Below are 22752 nucleotides of genomic sequence, written 5' to 3'. Positions count from 1 at the left end.
TGTGAGTCAAACCCCCTGGCCAAGGATTTTATTAGTTTGGTTGACTCTTTTGATTTTACTCAAGCGGTAAATGGTGCAACTCACAAACAAGGGCATGCTTTAGATCTTGTATTGCTGCATGGTATTTCAAGCCGTGAACTTGAAGTCCTTGAGCTAAGTTTTTCTGATCATATGCCTGTTATATTTACTTGCTTGCTTCCAAATGAGGTTTCAAAGACTAAGAGGTTACCACAGCAGACTCGTTTTTTCAGCTCATCTAGTGATGACTTTTCTGTGCTTTTTGAGGAGGCTTGTCTTATGTATAATCTTGATTCCCCCTTAAACATCTTAAATGTAGATGAACATCTCATGCTGTTAAACTCAATCTGTAATGACATTTTAAATTCTGTGGCTCCATTGAGAGAAAAACGACAAAAATTAAAATATGAACCCTGATTAAATAGCACCACTCAAGAACTTAGACGTGCATGTCGTAGAGCTGAACGGAAGTGGAAAAAGTATCTTTTGAAATACTATGAGAGTCATTAATCAGGTATCAAAAATCTGTTCAAGCTGCTAAATGTAAATATTTTTCAGGGTCCCACTTTATATTAGGTGGCCTTAACTACTATGTACTTACATTTAAATTAATCATTTGGTACAATGCACTTATTGTGTACATACATGTTTTTACATTGTACTTTTTTTTTTTTAAATACCTATATGTAATTACTTCTGTAATTAATTTCTGTAATTACATTTATAATTACACTGTTGACCCATCCCTTACACCTTAACCCACTCTTAAACCTACCCAAGACCACCAAACCTGCCCCTAACCTACCCGTATCACACCTCAATAGCAGCAATAGTGTTTTGCAATACAATATGAACACAATAAGTACATTGTACTTATTTTTTGATGTAAGTACATAGTAGTTAAGGCCAACTAATATAAAGTGTGACCTTTTTCAGATATTATAGCTAAGAACTGTCACAAACCTCAAACCTCAAACCCTTTTTACTATTTTGGATCCTGTTGTAAATCCGACTAGTAATGTCTGTTTAAATGCATCGCCTGCAGTATGGGATTGTTTTCTTAATTTTTTTACAGATAAAATAGTTGATATAAGACAGCATATCATACCTTCAGATCGTGACTGGTTTGTCCCCTCTCTTTGTACTTCTACATTAAATGAATTTCAGACAATTTATTTAAACTCCTTTCAAGATATTATTAAGCAGTTAAAACCTACTACATGTCTGCAAGACATCATTCCCACACGGTTCTTGCTCCAGGTTTTCAATGTTGTTGGGCCAAGTATTAATAAACAAGTCTCTTCTTACAGCGACTGTCCCGAAATACTTAAAAGCATGCAATTGTTAAACTCCTGCTTAAAAAATCAAATCTTGACCCTACTGTCCTATCAAATTATAGACCCATTTCAAATGTATCTTTTCTTTCAAAAGCTTTAGAAAAGGCTGTTTTTCCTCATCTAGCTCCATCTTGCATTTTGGAGTTCCTCAGGGCTCCATTTTGGCCCCTGTTCTGTTCTCATTATATATCCTTCCTCTGGGGCCCATTCTTACCAAGCACAGGGTGTCATTTCATTTTTATGCTGATGACACCCAAATCTATCTGCCCTTGAGGAAAAATGATCACAGAGGCTTTGGATCACTGAATACTTGTTTGTCTGATATTAAGTCTTGGTTCTCTTCAAATTTTGACATCTAAATGAGGCCAAAACAGAGGCCATTGTCGGCAGGGTGATTTGGGAGATCTGGATTCCTGCAAAAAACTGTCTGTGAGAAATCTGCAAAATTTGATTCTGCACTCAAGTTCGATAAACAGATCAATTCTGTAGTCAAATCCAGTTTCTTGCAATTAAGATTGCTATCAAAAGCCAAGAGTTTTTTGTCGTTTCAAGAGTTAGAGAGAGTGATCCATGCTTTTGTGTCATCACTGCTTGATTATTGTAATTCCCTTTATATGGGAATAAGTCAATCAAACATAAATAGACTCCAGATGGTTCAAAATGCGGCTGCCAGACTTTTGACTGGCACTCGCAGATTTGATCATATCTCCCCCGTATTACGCTCCTTGCATTGGTTGCCGGTCTGTTACAGAATCAAGTTTAAAATTTTACTGTTTGTTTTTAAAGCTCTAAGTGGAACGGCTCCTGAATATCTCAGTGATCTTTTAAACCCAAATACATCTGCTAGACCTCTGAGGTCTTCGGAGAAAAGAGTGTTGATGGTCCCTAGATCTAGACTGAAGTTGAGGGGTGACTGTGCCTTTTCAATTGCTGGGCCAAAATGATGGAATAGCCTTCCAGTCTCCCTCCGATTAGTTTCTTTAGAATCTGAATTTAAATCTAAGTTGAAAACGTACCTTTTTTCAAGGGCTTATAACTGTCCTTAGAGTATAAGGATTTGTCACCTATCAGTGATTTTTCTCCTCTTTAGTGTATTGCAGTCAAAACTGTTTTGTTTTGTTTTTTAAATTGTTCTTTATAAATAAATTTTGATTGATTTGTGTATGCATTTCATTTTTGTAAAAAATAGTTTTGACCTCAATTTTAATAAAAATATCATAGCTTTTTTTTTTTTTTTTTTTTTTAATAATCTGTTGCATTTGGATGTACAGTACATAATAATAGCAAAGTAAAAATCAGTCGCTACTTCCGTTACATTACAATATTTTTTTTTCCATTGTATAAGTGAATCGAGAGGACTCACCAGCCAAAAGTATTTCTTACAAGCCATGAAACCCTATTTTGCTTTTTTTTCCCATTTATTTTTAACACATTGACAATGAGTAATTGCTTCCAAATCACTTTTTTTTGAGACACAAACAGATGACAGACTCTGCTATTGTTCCTCAATCATTAATAATGATCAGTTTCTCTGAAGCAGCTCTGTAACACTGGATGCTGGGATCTGTAGTGTGCTCTAATGAAGGAACATCACGACAGCTTCTCAAATGTCTCCAAACCGCTTGAGGCTCAATAAATGCTCTGAGTTTACACTTCTGAAGACCAGAAAGATCAGCACGACTATCAGCACTGGAGGTTCAAACCCCAGAAGAGCCTTCAGAGACGGCAGTTCACTCCTGGAGATCAGAGAGTAATCATATACAGCAGAAACTCACCATCCATCAGAAACCAGGAGGAAAGATCCAGACCACGAGCAGCAGGATGAAAACCAGCACTGGAGAAGCTACTGATTGTGCTTCCTTATTGACAATTATGATGAAAAATATTTGTTGATGACTTTTTGTTCTATGACAAAGATGAGATGTGATGACACTGATATCATTAAACACTAACTGTGACTATATCAACATGCAATATCATTGATTAAAAAAAAAGACAAGATAAAATAAAACATTCTCCAAAATTTCTCTGTAAAGTGCTGATGAGCTGAACACATTAACAAACATGCAAGCTGTAGTTTATGCAAAAAAAAATAATAATAATCTTGATTGTACAGTTTCTGATTGAGGCTAAATAAATGTACTTACGCGCATCCATGCCACATGCAAAACAAAGCCTGTTGCTGTTTTAATAGATAAAGACATGAATAAGTTTGTAATTCTTGGAATTAATATTAGGAAGCTTTTGAAATGAATGAATGTTGGTGGCCAAAATTATTAGAACAATTGACATATTTAAGAGGTTTCAGTGTTTTTTTGTTTTGGTTTTTTAATTGGCCATTATGATATCCATAAAACAAACTATTGCCGGAGCTAAAAATGATGGACTGGCCCCTCAAAGTACGGCCCTCAGCCCCATCCAGCAAATGTGAGGCGAGTTAGAAAATAAACTGGACAGATCTATTGTATTTTGGCTTGAGTTGCAGAAGGCATGGGATAACATTAATGTTGAAGTTTTCAGGAAATATACAGACACTATACCAGAGAGATGTGCTGCTTTAATTGCTGAAAAAGGTGGACATATCAAATATTAAAGTTCAAAATGGATAAAAACAGTACGACTCGCTTCATCTGATATTGGCTGTGCTCAGAGCATGTTTCATGAACATTATGAAATTAAATCATGTTTTGGATGCAAAAAAGGTCAATCTTTTCAGATCTGCCAGGTGTTCTAATAATTTTGGCCACCACTGTAATTATGAGTAGAATAATTGTGATTATCAGTTTAACCATGCAGCCTGACTAAAATGTGTTTTAATAGACTAAAACTCCCAGATTTTTAGTCAACTAAAACCTGACTACAACAAATCTGAAAAAAAAAAAATGAAAAAGCAAATCTGACACAGAACAAAGAGTAAATCAGAATAAAGACGAGCCGGGACTCACAGTGTGAAGTTCTCCTCCGGATAGCAGCGGTTGCGCAGAAGTCCAGCCCAGAGCTGCACACCGATGATGCCAAAGATGAAGAAGACGAAGAAGCACAGCAGCAGCACGTTCCCCAACATCGGCAACGTGTCCAGCAGCAGATTCACCAGGATCCTCATGCCTGACACACACAGAACATGACATAACACTCAGATATACAGCACAATAAACACAAAACACACACATCTGCCCTTCACAAGACAATCAGCCTGAAAGATCTCTGACCATCTGACCAAATCAAGCCATCAGTGCTGGATCAGAGGGGAATTTGTCTCTATTTTAGCTTCATTTCCATCACAAAAACTGCAATAAGCCATAAATTCTTCAGCTTCGTTCCTTGAGTTACGACTTCACATGCAAACAAAGAGCAGATGAGCTGCTTTTGGGGACGAACTTTCCAGGAGCAGAACTTCCTGACATGTGAACGATGTAAGAATCTCTGAGGCGTTTCTGACTGACGTTCCTCCTCTGATCTCCTCACTAACTGCTCCACATTTACTCAGATGTTTTTCTGTAGGTTGGAGGTCTAGTCGTCAAACGCTGTGTTTCCAGAGCGCAGGTGAAGTAAAAAGTGTCTAAATAACGAGCAAGTCACATCTGACACACTCACACTCACTCCAACCAACTGAAGAAACTTCAGTTTGAGACACTTCACTGTAAAATCACAACCTCTGACAGACTGAGAGTTGGTCTGGAATGATCTGATACGCTTCATCTGATGGAGAAACACCTCGCTATGTTCCAGAAAGGCCAACTGAAACATTCACAACTTGTTTTACAGTACTTGCATATAAGTGTGTGAATGCACAGAGAGTGTGTGAATCTCTGTTTGTGTTTATAAATGACTTGATTCATTTGTGTCGGTTCATAATGGCTCTGAAAGACTCAGTAGTAGTGTGTTCAAAGCTTCAACACAATCAATACTCATCAGCTGAGCTGAAATGTGTTTTGGATGTGCTGTGAATGATTAACAGAGTGAAAACACAAAAATAAAACTTAACCATATTTTGGAAAATAATTTGTTCCCAGAAGTGAGATAAACCTGATAAAACCTCCCAAAAAACAGCTTTAATCGACATTCTCATTGGCAAAAAGCACAAAATGTATTTATTTTATTTTTTATTTTTTTATTGTAAAAATTAGTGCTGTCAAACGATTAATCCAAAATAAAAGTTTTTGTTTACAGAATATATGTGTGTGTACTGTGTATATTTATTATGCATATATAAATACACACACATGCATGTATATATTTAAGAAAAATTTTATGTTTATATATTAAATATATTTATATATAATATAAATTATATGAATATAAATATATACACGTAAATATTTTCAAAATATATACATGCATGTGTGTGTATTTATATATGCATAATAAATATACACAGTACACACACATATATTCTGTAAACAAAACTTTATTTTGGATGTGATTAATCACAATTAATTGTTTGACAGCACTAGTAAAAATGCTAAATGCTGTCTGTTATGGTTAGGTTACAGTATTCAGAACGAGTTGTATATAAAACAGGGTTTCTGCAGGTGTTACAAAGGTAAATTTAAGACTTTAAGACAGATTAAAGAAAATGTAAGGAATAAATTAAATGGGACACAATGTGGTCTAAATGTAAATGTATTAGAAACACTTCACCTTCCAACAGATCTCTATTACTTTTTAATTAATTTGACAAAATATGGAAATATATTTGCTGCACCTACTGATCACAGTGGGAAACAAGTGATGTTCTTCATAGGTATGTTTGTCTTGTTTTCCAGTGCACATTTCTAAAGATTCTTAAATCAAGAAACATTTAGCCTATTTAAGAAGCAAAATGACTAGATTAGAAGTCTTGTTTTCTGAGAAACAGATCAAAATGAAGTGAGTTTGATTAAAGGAGTCATCGGATGCCCATTTTCCACAAGTTGATATGATTCTTTAGGGCAGGCAAATTGAGTCCGACTCTGGACCTTGGCTTGGTTCCAACCAGACCTCGAGACATAATGGCAACAGCAGCACCATTTTACCATTTCTAAATAAAGCGAACAGCGCTTCAAATCACACCACAAGCGCTCAGGCTTGTTTATTGTAATGATCTTTCGGTGTTAATCCTCCAACATTTATTTCTAGAGCCAAAGCGCTTCATTCAAGCCCTTCCCGTGTGCGTTGTTTCTCTATAAAGACGCTAAAGCGCCATTAAGAGCTGTAAATGACGCAATTATTTTAAAAATAGAAGCAGAAACACAGTGAGCAGCAAAACAGATCGATATTTTTGCTAAAACACTGCAGAAAACAACAATGATGCAAATATAGTTATTTTTACCTATCGTAAATGATTCTGACCGTTCGAACCAGGTTTGTGACAGGACATTTTTTCCCATCCACTATTTAGCATTATTAATTAGTACGTTAAGACTACGTACTATATAGGCCCCATATAGGCCTATCTTTTTTGTCACATGGCCTTCTGCCTTACATATCTAAATGTAAAAAATAATAATAGCTTGACAAAACATCTGATCTTATCCTTTAATATTCATATCTAATTGGGCTCAACTGATGATTTATTTATTTTTAAATATAAAAATTTTCAGAAGCCACTGGCCTTTGGCTCTAAGGACTCAATATATTTTTCTATAGCTATATATTTTTTATGTATATTATTTATTAAGATTTTTTTTTTCTTTTACAAAGCATTACTGGTGCCCAGACGGAAATATATATATGTTTACTTGTGTCTATTTTGAACATGAACAATGCACTGTAGCTTTAATCCAAAACGATCAGCCTACAGCACTGCCGATTCTGCTCGGCTCCTGCTAGTGATGGGACGGTTGATCCGATGCTCTGACGCAGTTTTCAAAGCACTATTGTATCACACAAAACCGTACCGATGCTTGTATCGAAATGTCAATACCAAGTGATTGATGACGTTTGAAGCTTCGAACGTCATGCGGTATTGGAAGGTCAGGACAACTGGTTTGAAAAAATCGGCACTTTGCATAACCCTTGTTTGATTTTACATTGATTTGGTTGTGTGTGTGTGTGTCTGTGTGTGTACACTTATTTGGGATTCAGTAGAATAGTTTTGAGTCATCTGTAACCTCAACACCAGACAGAAACTGAATGCATGTCACACCTCTATTGCATTTAATCATGTTCTATAGCTGGGGTCTCAGAGACCCCGAACAGCTTACTCAAAATATTTTTGCAAAGTCGTCAGCTATTAATTATTATGATCATATATTTTATATTATTGATCAATATATGAATCCGTTGACCAGACTACACATGACACGAGTTAAAAACTTTTTGAACCCATCCTCTGCTCCGCAATGATTTGTTAGATATGTTGGAGAAAACATGTCTGACCACCAGATGTCGCTAATGTGCATTGTGTTAAAAGCTTCAAGTAATGAACCGATTTTCACCACAATTTGATGAAAGCCTCGGTTTTCCATCACTAGAGAAAACATAAGGAATCTAGGAGCTAGGTAGCACAACACATAGACACAAACAATAATAATAACCGGCGAAGTACAGGGTCCGTTCTTCGTACTTCGCTAACTCAGTTAGCTGGATTTGATTGTTGACGATTTCGCTTGATCTTGGATTGGTTGGTTCTTCGACGCTCATCCCAGAGTTGCTGTCATAGCAACACGTCCGTAAGCTTAAACCTGCTCGGGAGCAGGCTTATTTCATGTAAACAGGATTAGATTGAATCTTTTTAAGCAGAATTGATACTTAAAATCTGTCCCAGACACTGCTATTGCTATGTACACAAAAGGCCTATTTCTCTCAAATACTGTTCACAAATCTGTCTAAATCTGTGTTAGTGAGCACTTCTCCTTTGCCGAGATACTCCATCCACCTCACAGGTGTGGCATATCAAGATATTGATTAGACAGCATGATTATTGCACAGGTGTGCCTTAAGCTGGCCACAATAAAAGGCCACACTAAAATGTTTTACTGTATTGGGGTCAGTTGATCAGGTTGTTGATTGTGGCCTGTGGAATGTTGATCCACTCCTCTTCAATGGCTGTGCAAAGTCAAGTCAAGTCAAGTCACCTTCATTTATATAGCGCTTTTAACAATACAGATTGCGTCAAAGCATTTAATAGTATCAAATTGGAGGATAGAGTGTCAGTAATGTATAATGATAAGATTAAACACTCAATTTTCAGTTAAAGGCATTTCATTATTGAATTCAGAGATGTCATTGTCTAGCTCAGTTTAGTTTAAATAGTATCTGTGCAACCAAATCGGCGATAATTGCTAGAAATTAAGTGTCCCCAACTGAGCAAGCCAGAGGTGACAGCGGCAAGGAACCAAAACTCCCTCTGTGACAGAATGGAGAAAAAAACCTTGGGAGAAACCAGGCTCAGTCGGGGGGCCAGTTCTCCTCTGGCCAGACGAAACCCGCAGTTTCAAAAGTTTATATTTCTATTTTTAATTTTGTTGCAATTTCTAACAATAGTAGTATTATGTAGTTAGTAGTTATTGTATTTTAATCTAAGTCTTCACTGGGGATATGTCTCTGGGGCTCATCTGGGTGTCCTGGTCTCCGCTGACGATCAGGGCTGTAGACATCATCTCTTGGTGCTGATTCACCATCTGATCGGATACGGACTGAGAAACAGAATAGGAAAGAAACAGACAAATATTAGCGTAGATGCCATTCTACTTACGATGTAACGAGTACATCGTGTGTTATGGGGAGTGTTCCCGGTTCCGGTTGATCTAATTAATGCAGCCTAACAATCCTTTTAAAGGATTTGAATAATATAAGCGTATTAGTGTGTTATGTGTAAGCCAGGCTAAAGAGATGGGTCTTTAATCTAGATTTAAACTGACAGAGTGTGTCTGCCTCCCGAAAAGTGTTAGGTAGAAGTTGCTGGATATTGGCAGGAACTGGAACACGCTGTCGTATACGCCGATCCTGAGCATCCCAAACATACTCAATGGGTGACATGGCCGGTGAGTATCCTGGCCATGCAAGAACTGGGATGTTTTCAGCTTCCAGGAATTGTGTACAGATCCTTGCAACATGGGGCCATGCATTATCATGCTGCAACATGAGGTGATGGTCATGGGTGAATAGCACAACAATGGGCCTCAGGATCTCGTCACGGTATCTCTGTGCATTCAAAATGCCATCAATAAAATGCACCTGTGTTCTTTGTCCATAGCATACACCTGCCCATACCATAACCCCACCACCACCATGGGCCACTCGATCCACAATGTTGACATCAGCAAACCGCTCACCCACACGACGCCATACACGCTGTCTGCCATCTGCCCTGTACAGTGAAAACCGGGATTCATCCGTGAAGAGAACACCTCTCCAAAGTGCCAGACGCCATCGAATGTGAGCATTTGCCCACTCAAGTCGGTTACGACAACGACCTGCAGTCAGATCGAGACCCCGATGAGGACGACGAGCATGCAGATGAGCTTCCCTGAGACGGTTTCTGACAGTTTGTGCAGAAATTCTTTGGTTATGCAAACCGATTGTTGCAGCAGCTGTCCAGGTGGCTGGTCTCAGACGATCTTGGAGGTGAAGATGCTGGATGTGGAGGTCCTGGGCTGGTGTGGTTACACGTGGTCTGCGGTTGTGAGGCCGGTTGGATGTACTACCAAATTCTCTGAAACGCCTTTGGAGACGGCTTATGGTAGAGAAATGAACATTCAAATCACAGGCAACAGCTCTGGTGGACATTCCTGCAGTCAGCATGCCAATTGCATGTTCCCTCAAAACCTGTGACATCTGTGGCATTGTGCTGTGTGATAAAACAGCACATTTTAGAGTGGCCTTTTATTGTGGCCAGCCTAAGGCACACCTGTGCAATAATCATGCTGTCTAATCAGCATCTTGTTATGCCACACCTGTGAGGTGGATGGAGTATCTCGGCAAAGGAGAAGTGCTCACTAAAACAGATTTAGACAGATTTGTGAACAATATTTGAGAGAAATAGGCATTTTGTGTACATAGAAAAAGTCTCAGATCTTTGAGTTCAGCTCATGAAAAATGGGGGCAAAAAAGTGTTGCGTTTATAATTTTGTTCAGTGTAGAAGAGTACTCTACTAATCTAGGGACAGTAATTTGAAAAAAAAAAAAGAATAAATAAAATTGAAAATGATGTGACCCTTCAGCAGCAATGCTTGCATAGTCCTTTGCTCTGCTCACTTTGTCAGAAATTGTATGTATCCTGTCAGTAAATTTTGAACCACTCTTTATTTAGCTCACTATGAGTACCTCAGCAGTCAAAGACAGCCGGAAAAGAGAGAGTGAAAAATCGCCAATAAAGAAAAAATTCAAAGATTCCACCATCTCCAGAGAGGATCTCAACACTGCTATAGCTAACGGTATCAAGCTAGCACTTAAACAGCAACAAAGTACTCTCAATTCGGTAGTGGTTTCGACTGTAAGAGAAGCGATAAACTCTGTACTGACCCCAGCACTCCGTGATCTACATTTGGATATACAAACGAACAATGATTCTGTAAAAGAACTAAAAGCAGAAGTTGAAAAGCTAGCTATCGCGGCGAAACAGACACGTGACCGGGTTGATTCCGTTCAAGCAGCTGCACGTGAGGATAGGAGGACAGTCACAAACTTAAGAAATCAGCCGGAGAAACTCACCGAAAAAATGACGGACACTGAAGATAGGAGCAGGAGAAATAACGTACGACTGGTGGGGTTGCCAGAGGGGGCGGAAGGCTCCGATGCAGCTGGTTTCCTCAGAGCTAATCTTTCCAAGTGGATCCCTTCCCTGAAAGGCCGTGACATCGAGATTGACCGGGCTGTGTGTGTGCATTTGGATGGGTTGAATGCAGAGCACAAATTCCGAGTATGGGTCACCATACTCGCCACATGTCACTTCACTCACAATGTCACGCTACTATTTTTTCCCGACTTTAGTCCAGCCACAACTACCAAGAGAAAGAGCTTTAATCCAGTCTTGAAGAAGATGACAGCACTTGGTCTCCAGTCCTTCCTCATCTATCCAGCGGTAATTAAACTACGGCACAAAGGTGAGCAGATGATGTTCGACTCTCCTCAAAAGGCGGAGAATTTTGTTATTTCACTGTCACTGAAGACGTATTCTGCAGTGCTACAAAGCAGTGGGAAGGCGTCGGCTACCGTCTCCATCCTCTCAGCTCAACAAGGGAAAATTAACGATGATCCTAACTGCCCTGAAGAGGACAATAACAAGGTGGCCATGGACACTTGTTAATTTCTTTTGGAATCTTGCCCCTGCCCTGTATGTTCGTCCACTGATTGGTAAATAACGATGATTTATTTTCTTTATTTTTATTTTTATTTTTATTTTTATTTTTATTTTTATTTTTATTTTTATTTTTATTTATTTATTATTATTTTTATTCTTCTGGCTGATGGAGAGCAGGTTCAATCACTACACTTTTGGCTCAGTGGGCCTTTTGGGGACATGTCTTACGTTGAATTGGACTGGTCACGCATCAACATTGGTTTCTGTTGTGTGTGCAGACCTACACTCTCGGTAATGTGCGGTCTGCTTTGGTTTTTATACACAGTTGTTTGTCGTTCCTTGTTCTTGTTTTTTTCTGTGCCCTTGAACAGACATCAATACTTTTATTTATTTTGCTTTTCTTTTAATAGGACTATGCATCAAGGTGGACTGGTATCCAGGATACATACTAATGTTTACATGTCACTGGCAGTATGGCATTGCTTTTGTTTCTCTTCACTTAGACAGAATCTTGGCATTGCGCGCACACAATGCATGTTCTGAATATCTTATCATTGAATGTGAATGGCCTAAATTCTCCTATTAAGCGTACCCGGATATCAGAATATTTGCACCGTAAATCGATTTGCCCTGATACAAGAGTCTCATTTAAAAACAATGTGATGTGGCACGTTTTCAAAATAAGTATTACAAACTGGCAGCCTTCTCTTGTGCTCCTAATAAAACTAAGGGGGTGCTTATCTTAGTCGATAGGAAGTTACATTTAACTATTGAACATACCGGGAATGATGATGAAGGTAGATTTGTTTTTATACGCTGTAAAATACATAATGACAGGTTAGCACTGGTCTCCATTTACTGCCCGAATGAGGCAGACAGTGCATTTTTCACAAATATTTCCAAAATATTACTTGAGCAGATTGATATTCCTTTAGTGATGGGTGGTGATTTTAATGCTGTTTTAAATCCTGCACTGGATAAATCTCACCCTGATACTACAGCTAACCCATCCTCTAAGTTATTCAATAAATTTATCACTGAACTTAATGCAATCGATCTTTGGAGAATCCAGAATACTACATATAAGAACTTAACTTTTTTCTTTTTTTCTAATAGACATAAGACTTTCTCTAGGATAGATTACATATTTATCAGTCCATCTCTAATTTCAAGCCATTCTTTGTAATCTTCTTTGGTGAGCCAAATATCTTGAAACTTGCATTTTCCAGGCATCACATTTCAGCGGTTTCAGCCTATTTTTGCAATGTTTCACGGTGTGTCTGTGAAACGTTGAGGTACCATCTTAGTAGTTTCGTGTGCGTGTGAACGTCATGGCAACAAACAACACAAAGTACCTCACATAGGAAACACTTAACGTAACGCATAAATGTGCATAACTAACATAAATCAAGCAAGCTAGTATGCATATGCCACAAAGTGTTGGCGAAATAACACATTAGCGGACCGGAGGGAATAATATGGAATTTTCAAGGACCTGTATCTATGTTTGTTTATTTTCAAAAACTTTCCAGGGCCTTGAAAATTTTTTATCAGATTCACAAACTTTCAAGGATTTCAAGGACCCGTGGGAACCCCGTTTAATATATAGTAAACTTAATGGTCTCACTGCAAAGTCTCGTTCTATTAAATCTATCTGGAATCGTAAATTAACAGGTTTTGATTTATCTGTCGACTGGGAGAGGGTGTGGTCTAATCTAATCTTAACTTCTAAACACTTGGCTCATCGTTTTATCCATTTCAAAGTCATCCAGAGAGGTTTAAAATTAAACTGCAATCAACCTATACCTGTCATATCTGTAACACTCTATCAGCAGGTACTTTTCTCCACATGTTTTGGGAATGTCCAATTGTTGTCAATCTATGGAATCATGTGAATTCTGTTTTGTCCTTTTTACTACAAATTGATTATGTGTCTAATCCAGGTTTATGTCTTCTCAGTGACGATTCAAACTTCTGTATACGTTCATTAAAGAAGAGAATGTTGTTTGCTGGTTTTACTGCAAAGAAGGCAATAATACAAAACTGGTTTACTCTGCACATGTGTGCAAAAACATTTTGGATTCATAGCCTCCTTAAAATAGTGACTTGTAAATGCACAACAGCACAAATTAACAAGGCTAAACCTAGTACCATTGATGCATGGCAATGTTTTTCTTCCAACATTTTGGACTATATAAAGGAATGACCATATGAAGGTTTTTCAGATTGTAAAATTATTGATATGTCTGTTGTTCCCCCCTCACTGTTGTTGTTTGTTTGAATGGATGTTATTTTGTTAATCGAAAAACAATGAAAAATTTATCACAAAAAAAATAATAATAATTTAAAAATATAATATTGTGTAGTCTATATAGTACTATAGACAGAGCCAGTTTTACTCATTGAAATATTTATTCATGATAAAATAATTACTTTATAATTGTATTGGAGTCTTACACACATGCTATACAGATAATGTAGAGTTGTGCATTAATTTGAGTGATGACAGCGATTATGGGAGTGGCTTGATGGAGCGCATGAGATGCAGATAACATGATCTTGAGCCTTAAGAAACTTTAATTAATGCGGTCACATAACAAATCTGCTCCAAAGATAAAATTAAATGAATTGCTAATTACAACATTGAAATAAAAATGTAAAGCCTGTACGAATACTAGAAATCGTGAAAATAAATAATTGGGAATCATGAAAAAAATAAAATAAATAAAAACGGTGCACATTTCATTTATCTATTATACCATTTATGTATTTTTGTTCGCTTGGCTGTTTCCTTATAAAAGTCCAGAAGTTTGACAAGTTTCTCGTCAGGTGTCTTTTTTAATTATATGATGTCATTACGTTGCTGTCTTGTCGCCAGCCAATCACTGCATTGCTGATCATGGTTTCGAGTATCAATACATCTGCCCTTTTCGGGGAACACAAGAACGCGTAGTAATCTTAAACAATTTATTCCAGATATTTTAATCAAATCCGCAAATTCGTTTGAAGAACCAAATTAGGCAGATATCACTTATCACAATTAGAAGATCTGGAATCGTTCAAATCATCTCAGATGTATTAAGCAAGGTACAAAGAACAGGTCCCAGACCAGAACAAGGAGTATAAATACTAATGCAAACGAGGGCCTAATGACTTGATAAATTGAACACAGGTGAACTGAATGACGTAATCAGGGCAACTAACGAAAACTAGGTCAAAGGACTTATACACGCTTGATTTCAATAAAGCATAAAAGCAGAGCTCTTTCTGAAACTCCACAAAATCTTTCTCTGAAATTCTGAAGGCAATGATCTGAAAACCAAGGTGACTTTTGGCACAAAGACCCACTGAATAACTTTGTCTTTAAAATACATTGTGAATACAATGTGCTCAGTATATGAGTGCAGACAATTCACTTTTTCTGTTTATTAATTTTCAAGTTCATGGCGATGCTGGGAAGTCTGTTGCTGCTTTTATTGTGTTTTCCACGGGAAATGCAGAAGGTGAACAAAACAACATTTATTTGCATAAACCCTCATTATTCCACTTTAAAAATTTGTTCTGCCAAACCTTTGGCATTTTGTAGCTTTATGGAGAGGGATAGTGAGGCATATATAGTATCTTATTGACTAGTATTTGCATAATGAGTAATAATGTGAATATTACAAGACTAACATATGTAGGCCTACTGGATACAGTTGTTATAGGTGAAAAATGCCACAATGGATGGAAAAACTTTGGAGTCCGATGCTACAAGTTCTTCTCTCAGGCTAACTGGATCACAGCAGAGGTAAAGTGTTAGTTACAACAAGGTAGTTTTATTATTTTAAGTAATATTATTTGTTAAAAATGTAAGTGACATTATTGTGCTAAAGACTGTGTGTGGGTTTTTTTTAAATCTCTCTTTAGAGAAACTGTATAGATCGGCATGCAAATCTCGCATCTGTACACAGTGAACTAGAAAACGATTTTCTGTTGAGTCTGGTGCCACCTTCTAAACGATGTTGGCTTGGTGTTCATGATGGTGTACAAGTTAAGTTGTGTGGCCTAAAGAGATTTTTGTTTGTCGAGACCGCGTTTCTAATGAAGATGGTTTACCTTCAAAGCCAAACTAAATGACCTTCTTTATGGAGTCTGAGTACAGAAGAGCACTTTTAATCACTGTCTTTCCTTTAGGAAGGAGGGTGGTTGTGGAGTGATGGAACTGCATATGACTACGCCAACTGGTGCGCTGATGAACCTAACAATATTAATGTCGAGAACTGTGGAGAGATCAGCTGGACCTGTAAGAATGCAGTGGTGTGTGTGTGGGTTTTTTTTTTTTTTTTTTTTTCAAATATTTACCATCCTAAAACTTCACAACAAATGGTAATATAAATTGGCTCATTTTCTAACACTACTGTAATGATCAGAATAACATTTCATTTTTCCACCCTACAGCTGACCGTTGCTGGAATGATGCTGGCTGTTCTGCCTCAGTGGGCTATGTTTGTGCTAAAGACTTGTGAGATTATACGCAGTCATCCTGCTCCAGTTACTTTGATTGTACTACATTTAAAGTTTCTGAACTTTACAAAACGTTCTCAACCTTAATCTCTTCTCAATACTGAAACACTCCTCATCAATAAAAGCATTAAAGCAAACCTTGTGTGTTGTGGTGTTTAATCAAAATGTGTAATATTGTTATGAGAATATGGTTTGTAGAATGGCGTTAGGCATTAAGGGATGTTTGTCTTGCTATACTGTAGATGCAAAAAGAAAATTAGTATTTTGCAACTGTAGTGCAATTCTCAGGCATAGATAAAAGCGGCGTTTGTTTAATAACAAAACACTAAATATGCTGTTATCATAGCTTGAGAATGCAGCGTAAAAAGAATGTGACAAATTGCATTAAATATTAGAACAACACTACTAAAATTACTTTGAGTATCGATTCATTTGTAATTACTGATCATCAGCCTTTATCTGCAACGGCAATAGTCTTTACATAATGAGAACGGTTTACATAGAAGCAATTTAAAGAAATGGTTTTTCAACTTAAACTGTTTCAGAATCCGAAAGCATGTTATTGCCAGGTATGTTTACACATACGATGAATTTGTTTTGGTGACAGACGCTTCCACAAGCAGAATGACAGCGGCAAGACACAAATAATAGAATAAGAATAACAAAATAGACAATATATGATATTTGCACGTACAGGTGTTATGTACAAATTCAGGTTAATGTAAATATGTGTGTTAAACGTATAAATAGTGTTGTTACACGTTTATTGTCAGGTTAAGTGTTCATGAGATGGATTGTCTGAGGGAAGAAACTGTCCTGTGACTGGCCGTTCTGGTACTCAATGCTCTGTAGCGCCGACCAGATGGCGACAGTTCAAAGAGGAGGTGTGAAGGGTCCAGAATGATTTTGCCAGCCCTTTTGCTCACTCTGGATGAGTACAGTTCTTGAAGCGTGGGGAGCATTGTACCAGTGATTCGCTCAGCAGTCCGGACTATCCTCTGTAGTCTTCTGAGGTCAGTTTTGGTAGCTGAGCTGAACCAGACAGTTATAGAAGTGGAGGACGGATTCAATGACTGCAGAGTTGAACTGTTTCAGCAGCTCCTGTGGCAGGTTGAACTTCCTCATCTGGCAAAGGAAGTACAACCTCTGCTGGGCCTTTTTAACAATGGAGTCAATGTGATTGTCCCACTTCAGGTCCTGAGAGATGTTGGTGCCCAGGAACCTGAATGACTCTACTGCAGCCACAGTGCTGTTCATGATGGTGAGTGGGGGGAGAGCAGGGGGGTTTCTCCTGAAGTCCACAATCATCTCCACTGTTTTGAGCGTGTTGAGCTCCAGTTTGTTGTGATTGCACCAGACAGCCAGCCAGCTCTTTAACCTCCTGTCTGTAAGCAGACTCGTCATCGTCCTGAATGAGGCCGATAGGTGTGGTGTCATCTGCGAACTTCAGGAGCTTGACAGAGGGGTCTTTAGAGGTGCAGTCGTTGCTGTACAGGGAGAAGAGCAGTGGGGAGGGCACACAACCCTGGGGGGGGGGCGCCAGTGCTGATCATACAGGTGCTGGATGAGAATTTTCCCAGATTTACTAACTGCTGCCTGTCTGTCAGGAAGCTGTTGATCCACTGACACATGGAGGTGGGCACAGAGAGCCGAGTTAATTTGGACAGGAGGAGGTTTGGGATGATGGTGCTGAAGGCCGAGCTGAAGTCCACAAACAGGATCCTTACATAAGTCCCTGGTTTGTCCAAATGTTGCAGGATATAATGCAGTCCCATGTTGACTGCATCATCCACCGACCGGTTTGCTTGGTAAGCACTGAAAACTGCAGGGGGTCCAGTAAGAGTCCAGTGATGTCCTTCAAGCGGGCCAGTACCAGTCTTTCAAATGACTTCATGACCACAGATGTTAGAGCCACAGGTCTGCAGTCATTTAGTCCTGTAATTTTGTCTTTCTTTGGAATGGGGATGATGGTAGAGCGTTTAAAGCAGGAAGGGACTTTGCACAGCTCCAGTGATCTGTGAAGATGGGGGCCAGCTGGTCAGCAAAAGATTTCAGGCAGGCTGGTGTAACACAATCTCGTCCTGGTGCTTTCTTTCTCTTCTGCTTCCTGAAGACCTGGCGCACATCGTCTTCACTGATCTGAAGTGCAGGAGGGGGGAGGGGGAGAGGGGGGTTGCTGGAGGTTTTAATGGATCCATGGAGAGAAGGTCAGAATGGGAGTGGGGTGTGAGACTTTTTTCAAACCTGCAATAAAACTAGAAAAAATATAACAAATCGTCTGCCAGTTGTTGATATTCCACAGTGCTGGGGCCCGGGGGATGGTCTCTTGTAGTTGGTGATGTCTTTCAGACATTTCCACACATCCACTCATATTACATCGTTTCTATTTTGTATAAAGAATAGAAACAACATGGAATTCCTGAAAAGGAAAAAAAAAATCCTGTCAGGTCACTGCCATGCTCTGCCTACAAACCACGCGAACGGTTCGGCTAGCGTCTCAGCAACAGCAGGACTCGAATCACGGACATTAGTCTGTCAATTTCATCACGACCGCATCACGCAGCATACATTCAGCTTCCGTGAGAGCCGCTAGAATCCCTCAAGAATCAAGTGAGAACAGAATCCACTATAGCGAATTCATCGCTATGAGCCTGTTCAACTCACACAAAAGGCGAACGTGTTCCATTCATACTTATTCACAAAGAAATAAGTGCAACGAACACATTCAACTCCCTCAAGAGCTGAATGCGCGTGCTTCTCTCCCACACACACAACACACAGTATGAGTCGCGTGAATCCGCAGGTATCAAAGTTTTTTCTCGAAAAACTAAATGCGCATGCTCCTCACACACGTTAAGATATACACTGCTGTTCAAAAATTTGGGATCAGTATTTTTTTTTTTTTAAGAAAATAATACTTTTATTCAGCAAGAATGTGTTAAAATGATAGTAAAGCCTTATAATGTTAGGAAATATTTCTTTTTACATTTTTATTCATCAAAGAATCATGAAAAAAGGTATCACAGGTTCCAAAAAATATTAAGCAGCCCAACTGTTTCCAAAATTGATAGCCTAATAAATCAGCATATCAGACTGATATCAGACTGATTTCTGAATGATTTCTGAAGGATCATGTGGCACTGAAGACTGGCCTAACGGCTGATTAAAATTCAGCTTAGCATCACAGAAATAAATTATATTTTGAAGGATATTAAAATACAAAACTGTTATTTTAAATTGTAATAATATTAGGCCTACAGGTTTTTGTATTTTTTAAAGAGGAGAATGTTGTTTGCTGGTTTTACTGCAAAGAAGGCAATAATACAAAACTGGTTTACTCTGCACATGTGTGCAAAAACATTTTGGATTCATAGCCTCCTCAAAATAGTGACTTGTGAATGTACAACAGCACGAATTAACAAGGCTAAACCTAGTACCATTGATGCATGGCAATGTTTTTCTTCCAACATTTTGGACTATATAAAGCAGGGGCGTAGAATTAGGGGGGGACGCTAGGGACGTGTCCCTTCCAATATCCAGCCACTACGAAAGTCCCTAGCAATAATTTTGATCAAATAATTAAATATATGTATTTGCTTTTGTCATTTCAGACGCATCTGAAATGTCATATCATTGATATTACCTAACAAGTTAAAGTAAATACGTTAGAAAACTGCACGCTCTCAAGGACGTGCATTTAATAGCCTACATGTGCGGAATGTAGTCACACACTGGACGAGGAGAGCAGCGCTCACAGGTACAACTCACAGGTATTGCACCCAATTCAAGACAGCAGTCCAAAACAGTTCATATAAAAGCCCACTTCAGAAATGAACAAAGTTGCATCAATGAGTTTGAAGTACGGTGTTTGTTTGACCAAACAAAGCAAACGGAAAGAGAAAGCGTGATCTATGGCTATTATTAGCTCCCTATATAAAGCATAGGCTACAGACAGAAAGACAAATGTTGTGCAGAAAAGATACACAATCTTTCAGCCTAGGATAAAGTCATGAACATCAACAATAATTTGGGACAAATACTGTATAATGTGATTTTTTTTTTTGGTATACTACGTGGCACTCTGTGGTGCAGCAGGATTTGGAACAGCATCCTGAGTCGCCGCGGACAGTCTTTAACTTTAAGTTAATGTTGTTCAATTGAATGTACAAATCAAGCTGTTAGATGAAATATCCACGAAATAAAAAGCAACACTGATATAAGAGCGTGCAGTTTATGTGTCAATCAGATGCGCACGAGTTTGCTACAGCAACAGCAGAGTATGCTTTCAGAATCATCCTGGGTCCAATTCGATTAATATTAAAATAAACTGATGTGTGATTAAGCTTAAACTGATTGATCCCCACCAATCTCGAAAGCAAACCTACACCCTTGATATAAAGGAATGACCATATAATTATTATATTTTTTTTCCTTCCCTTTCTTCTTTCAGATTGTGATATTCTTGATGGTGTGTCTGTTGCTCCCCACTCCCTGTTGTTTGTTTGAATGAAAAAAAAAAATAGATATTAGATCTTGTTTTAAGCATAAATTTACTTACTTTTGCTACATTTTTTAGAAAAGAAGACTTTGTGTCTTTAATTTGCATCTCAAGTAAACATTTTGATTTAAGGATATTTAGATATTTATATTGAAAAGCAAAAATACTGAGAATGATATTAATTTTTTGCTTTGCATGTGACATTTAATGCCATGACTTTATGAAGACTTTCTGCTCTGACATAAGAGTGTTCAAGGCCTTAATTTGTGAAAATGCAGATTAATACCTTTTAAGACCCACAGAAACCCTGATAAAAACAACAGAATGGAATATCCTCGTTTTTTGTCTGATCCTCATAATGGTGTTGTATGTCTCTGGGTTTTTGTAATTTTCTCCTGCTTTCATCAGGTTCATCCTCAGTAATGTCTCTGTAGGCCTGGTCTTAAATCCAGTGTGTCTCATCAGCTAATGGTTTCTCAGCAGATCCTCAGGAGGGTTTGAGTCTCCTGTCCATGAACCCCTTTATGATTCAGCACTGATGAATCACTCACAATCAGAAACAGAGTCAGGTTTGATTCCACACAGCAGAAATGAGCGGAGATCAGACTCACTGGGGACTCTGTTGATGGCTTTGAGCGGTCGCAGGACTCTCACCGTCCGGATGGCCGTCAGGTTGATGTTCTGCAGGTCTAGTGAATACTCCACCACCCTGCACACACACACACACACACGTTATAAACACACAGTTCATCTGTACAGTCTAATACAGTACAGGTGGTGTATTATACACTTATTCTTCAGCGCTGTTTGTTCTGAAGCTCCTCAAACACACACACACAGCTGGTCTGATGATCTCTGACAGCTGATCATACGCTCAACATATTTACATACATGCAGACACACACACACGTGTCTGAGCCGACGCTCATTAAAGATCTCCATCTGTCCTGCATTTACACACTGATCAGAAGATCTGCCATCATACAGAATACAGACTAGACACAAATAAAACACACTTTCAGCATAACAAGAGACAGAGATGAATGAGTGAGATCATCTGCTGTTTGACACTCAGTGAACACGTGAACTGATCGCACATACACATTGAAATGTATTGATTACACTGATGTATTTGGCATTGAGTCACTTCAGATCAAACCAAACTGTGTGCGGTCTGTAGGTTTAAATGAGTGACATTAAGGCTGTAAACCACAAAATAAAATAGCATTCAAAAGTTTGTAGTTGGCAAGATTTTTTTTTTTTTAATGTTTCTAAAACTGCCTTCTGCTCACCAAAAATACAGAAAAATAAACATAATTTTATTTTTCAGGATTCACAGATGAACAGAAAGTTCAAAAGAACAGCATTTATTTGAATAGAAATCTTTTATAACATTATAAATGTCTTTACTGTCACTTTGATCAATTTAATGCAGCCTTGATGAATAAAAGTATTAATTTATTTCCAAAAATATGAATGATGGTGTGTGTTTTAAACTAAATGTCACGATTATATTATTATAGCACAGCCTTATGGATTTTACACGGTTTGTCAGTGTTAACAGCATCATTTATTCTGAATGGAGAAACTCCAGAGCTCCCGAGTCACTGCTGATCTGAACCGAGAGCATTGAGTTACTAACACATCACGCTTCATCAGCTCAGCACTTCTGTAATGGGTGTGTTTGAGCGCTGAATTGAAGAGTGTAACAGTTACCGTCTGAAAACTCTGTGTGTGTGTGAGAGAGAGAATGTGTGTGTGTGAGAACCAAATGTCCCCACAAGGATAGTAATACCAGTAACTTTTGACCCTGTGGGGACATTTTTTAGGTCCTCATGAGGAAACAAGCTTATAAATCATACAGAATTAAGTTTTTTGAAAATCTAAGGAGTAGGTTTAGATGTAGGGCGATAGAAAATACAGTTTGTACAGTATAAAAACCATAACGCCTATGGAATGTTCCCATAAAACATGGAAACACAACGTATGTGTGTGTGTGTGCATGTGCGTGTGTGTGTGTGAGAGAGAGAGTGAGTGAGTTAGTGTGTGTGTGTGTGTGTGAGAGAGAGAGTGAGTGAGTTAGTGTGTGTGTGTGTGTGTGTGAGAGAGAGAGAGAGAGAGAGAGAGAGAGAGTGAGTGAGTGAGTTAGTGTGTGTGTGTGTGTGTGT

At 38.3% G+C, this 22752-nt stretch overlaps 1 protein-coding gene and 1 pseudogene across 2 annotated transcripts in view; one reads left to right on the top strand and one right to left on the bottom strand.

The window, feature by feature from the left end:
- Positions 1-22752, bottom strand: part of LOC131542155 (voltage-dependent T-type calcium channel subunit alpha-1I-like) — a 145712-nt gene that overhangs the window by 78871 nt on the left and 44089 nt on the right. Inside the window, exons 5-6 of one of the 2 annotated variants that reach the window (XM_058778542.1) lie at positions 21196-21293; positions 4301-4460 (exon numbers count right to left, since the gene is read on the bottom strand). In XM_058778542.1, the coding sequence (XP_058634525.1) occupies positions 4301-4460; positions 21196-21293 (258 nt within the window). Of the gene's footprint in view, positions 1-3130; positions 3322-4300; positions 4461-21195; positions 21294-22752 lie in introns of those variants that run through there. The other variant, XM_058778540.1, reaches the window with a different exon arrangement.
- Positions 15024-16218, top strand: LOC131542156 (ladderlectin-like; annotated as a pseudogene).

Source organism: Onychostoma macrolepis, chromosome 06 (assembly GCF_012432095.1).
Source record: "Onychostoma macrolepis isolate SWU-2019 chromosome 06, ASM1243209v1, whole genome shotgun sequence".
In the NCBI taxonomy this organism is placed as follows: Eukaryota; Metazoa; Chordata; class Actinopteri; order Cypriniformes; family Cyprinidae; genus Onychostoma; species Onychostoma macrolepis.
The sequence above is the reverse complement of the archived record's forward strand: the minus strand, read 5'-3'. Positions and strand labels throughout refer to the sequence as shown.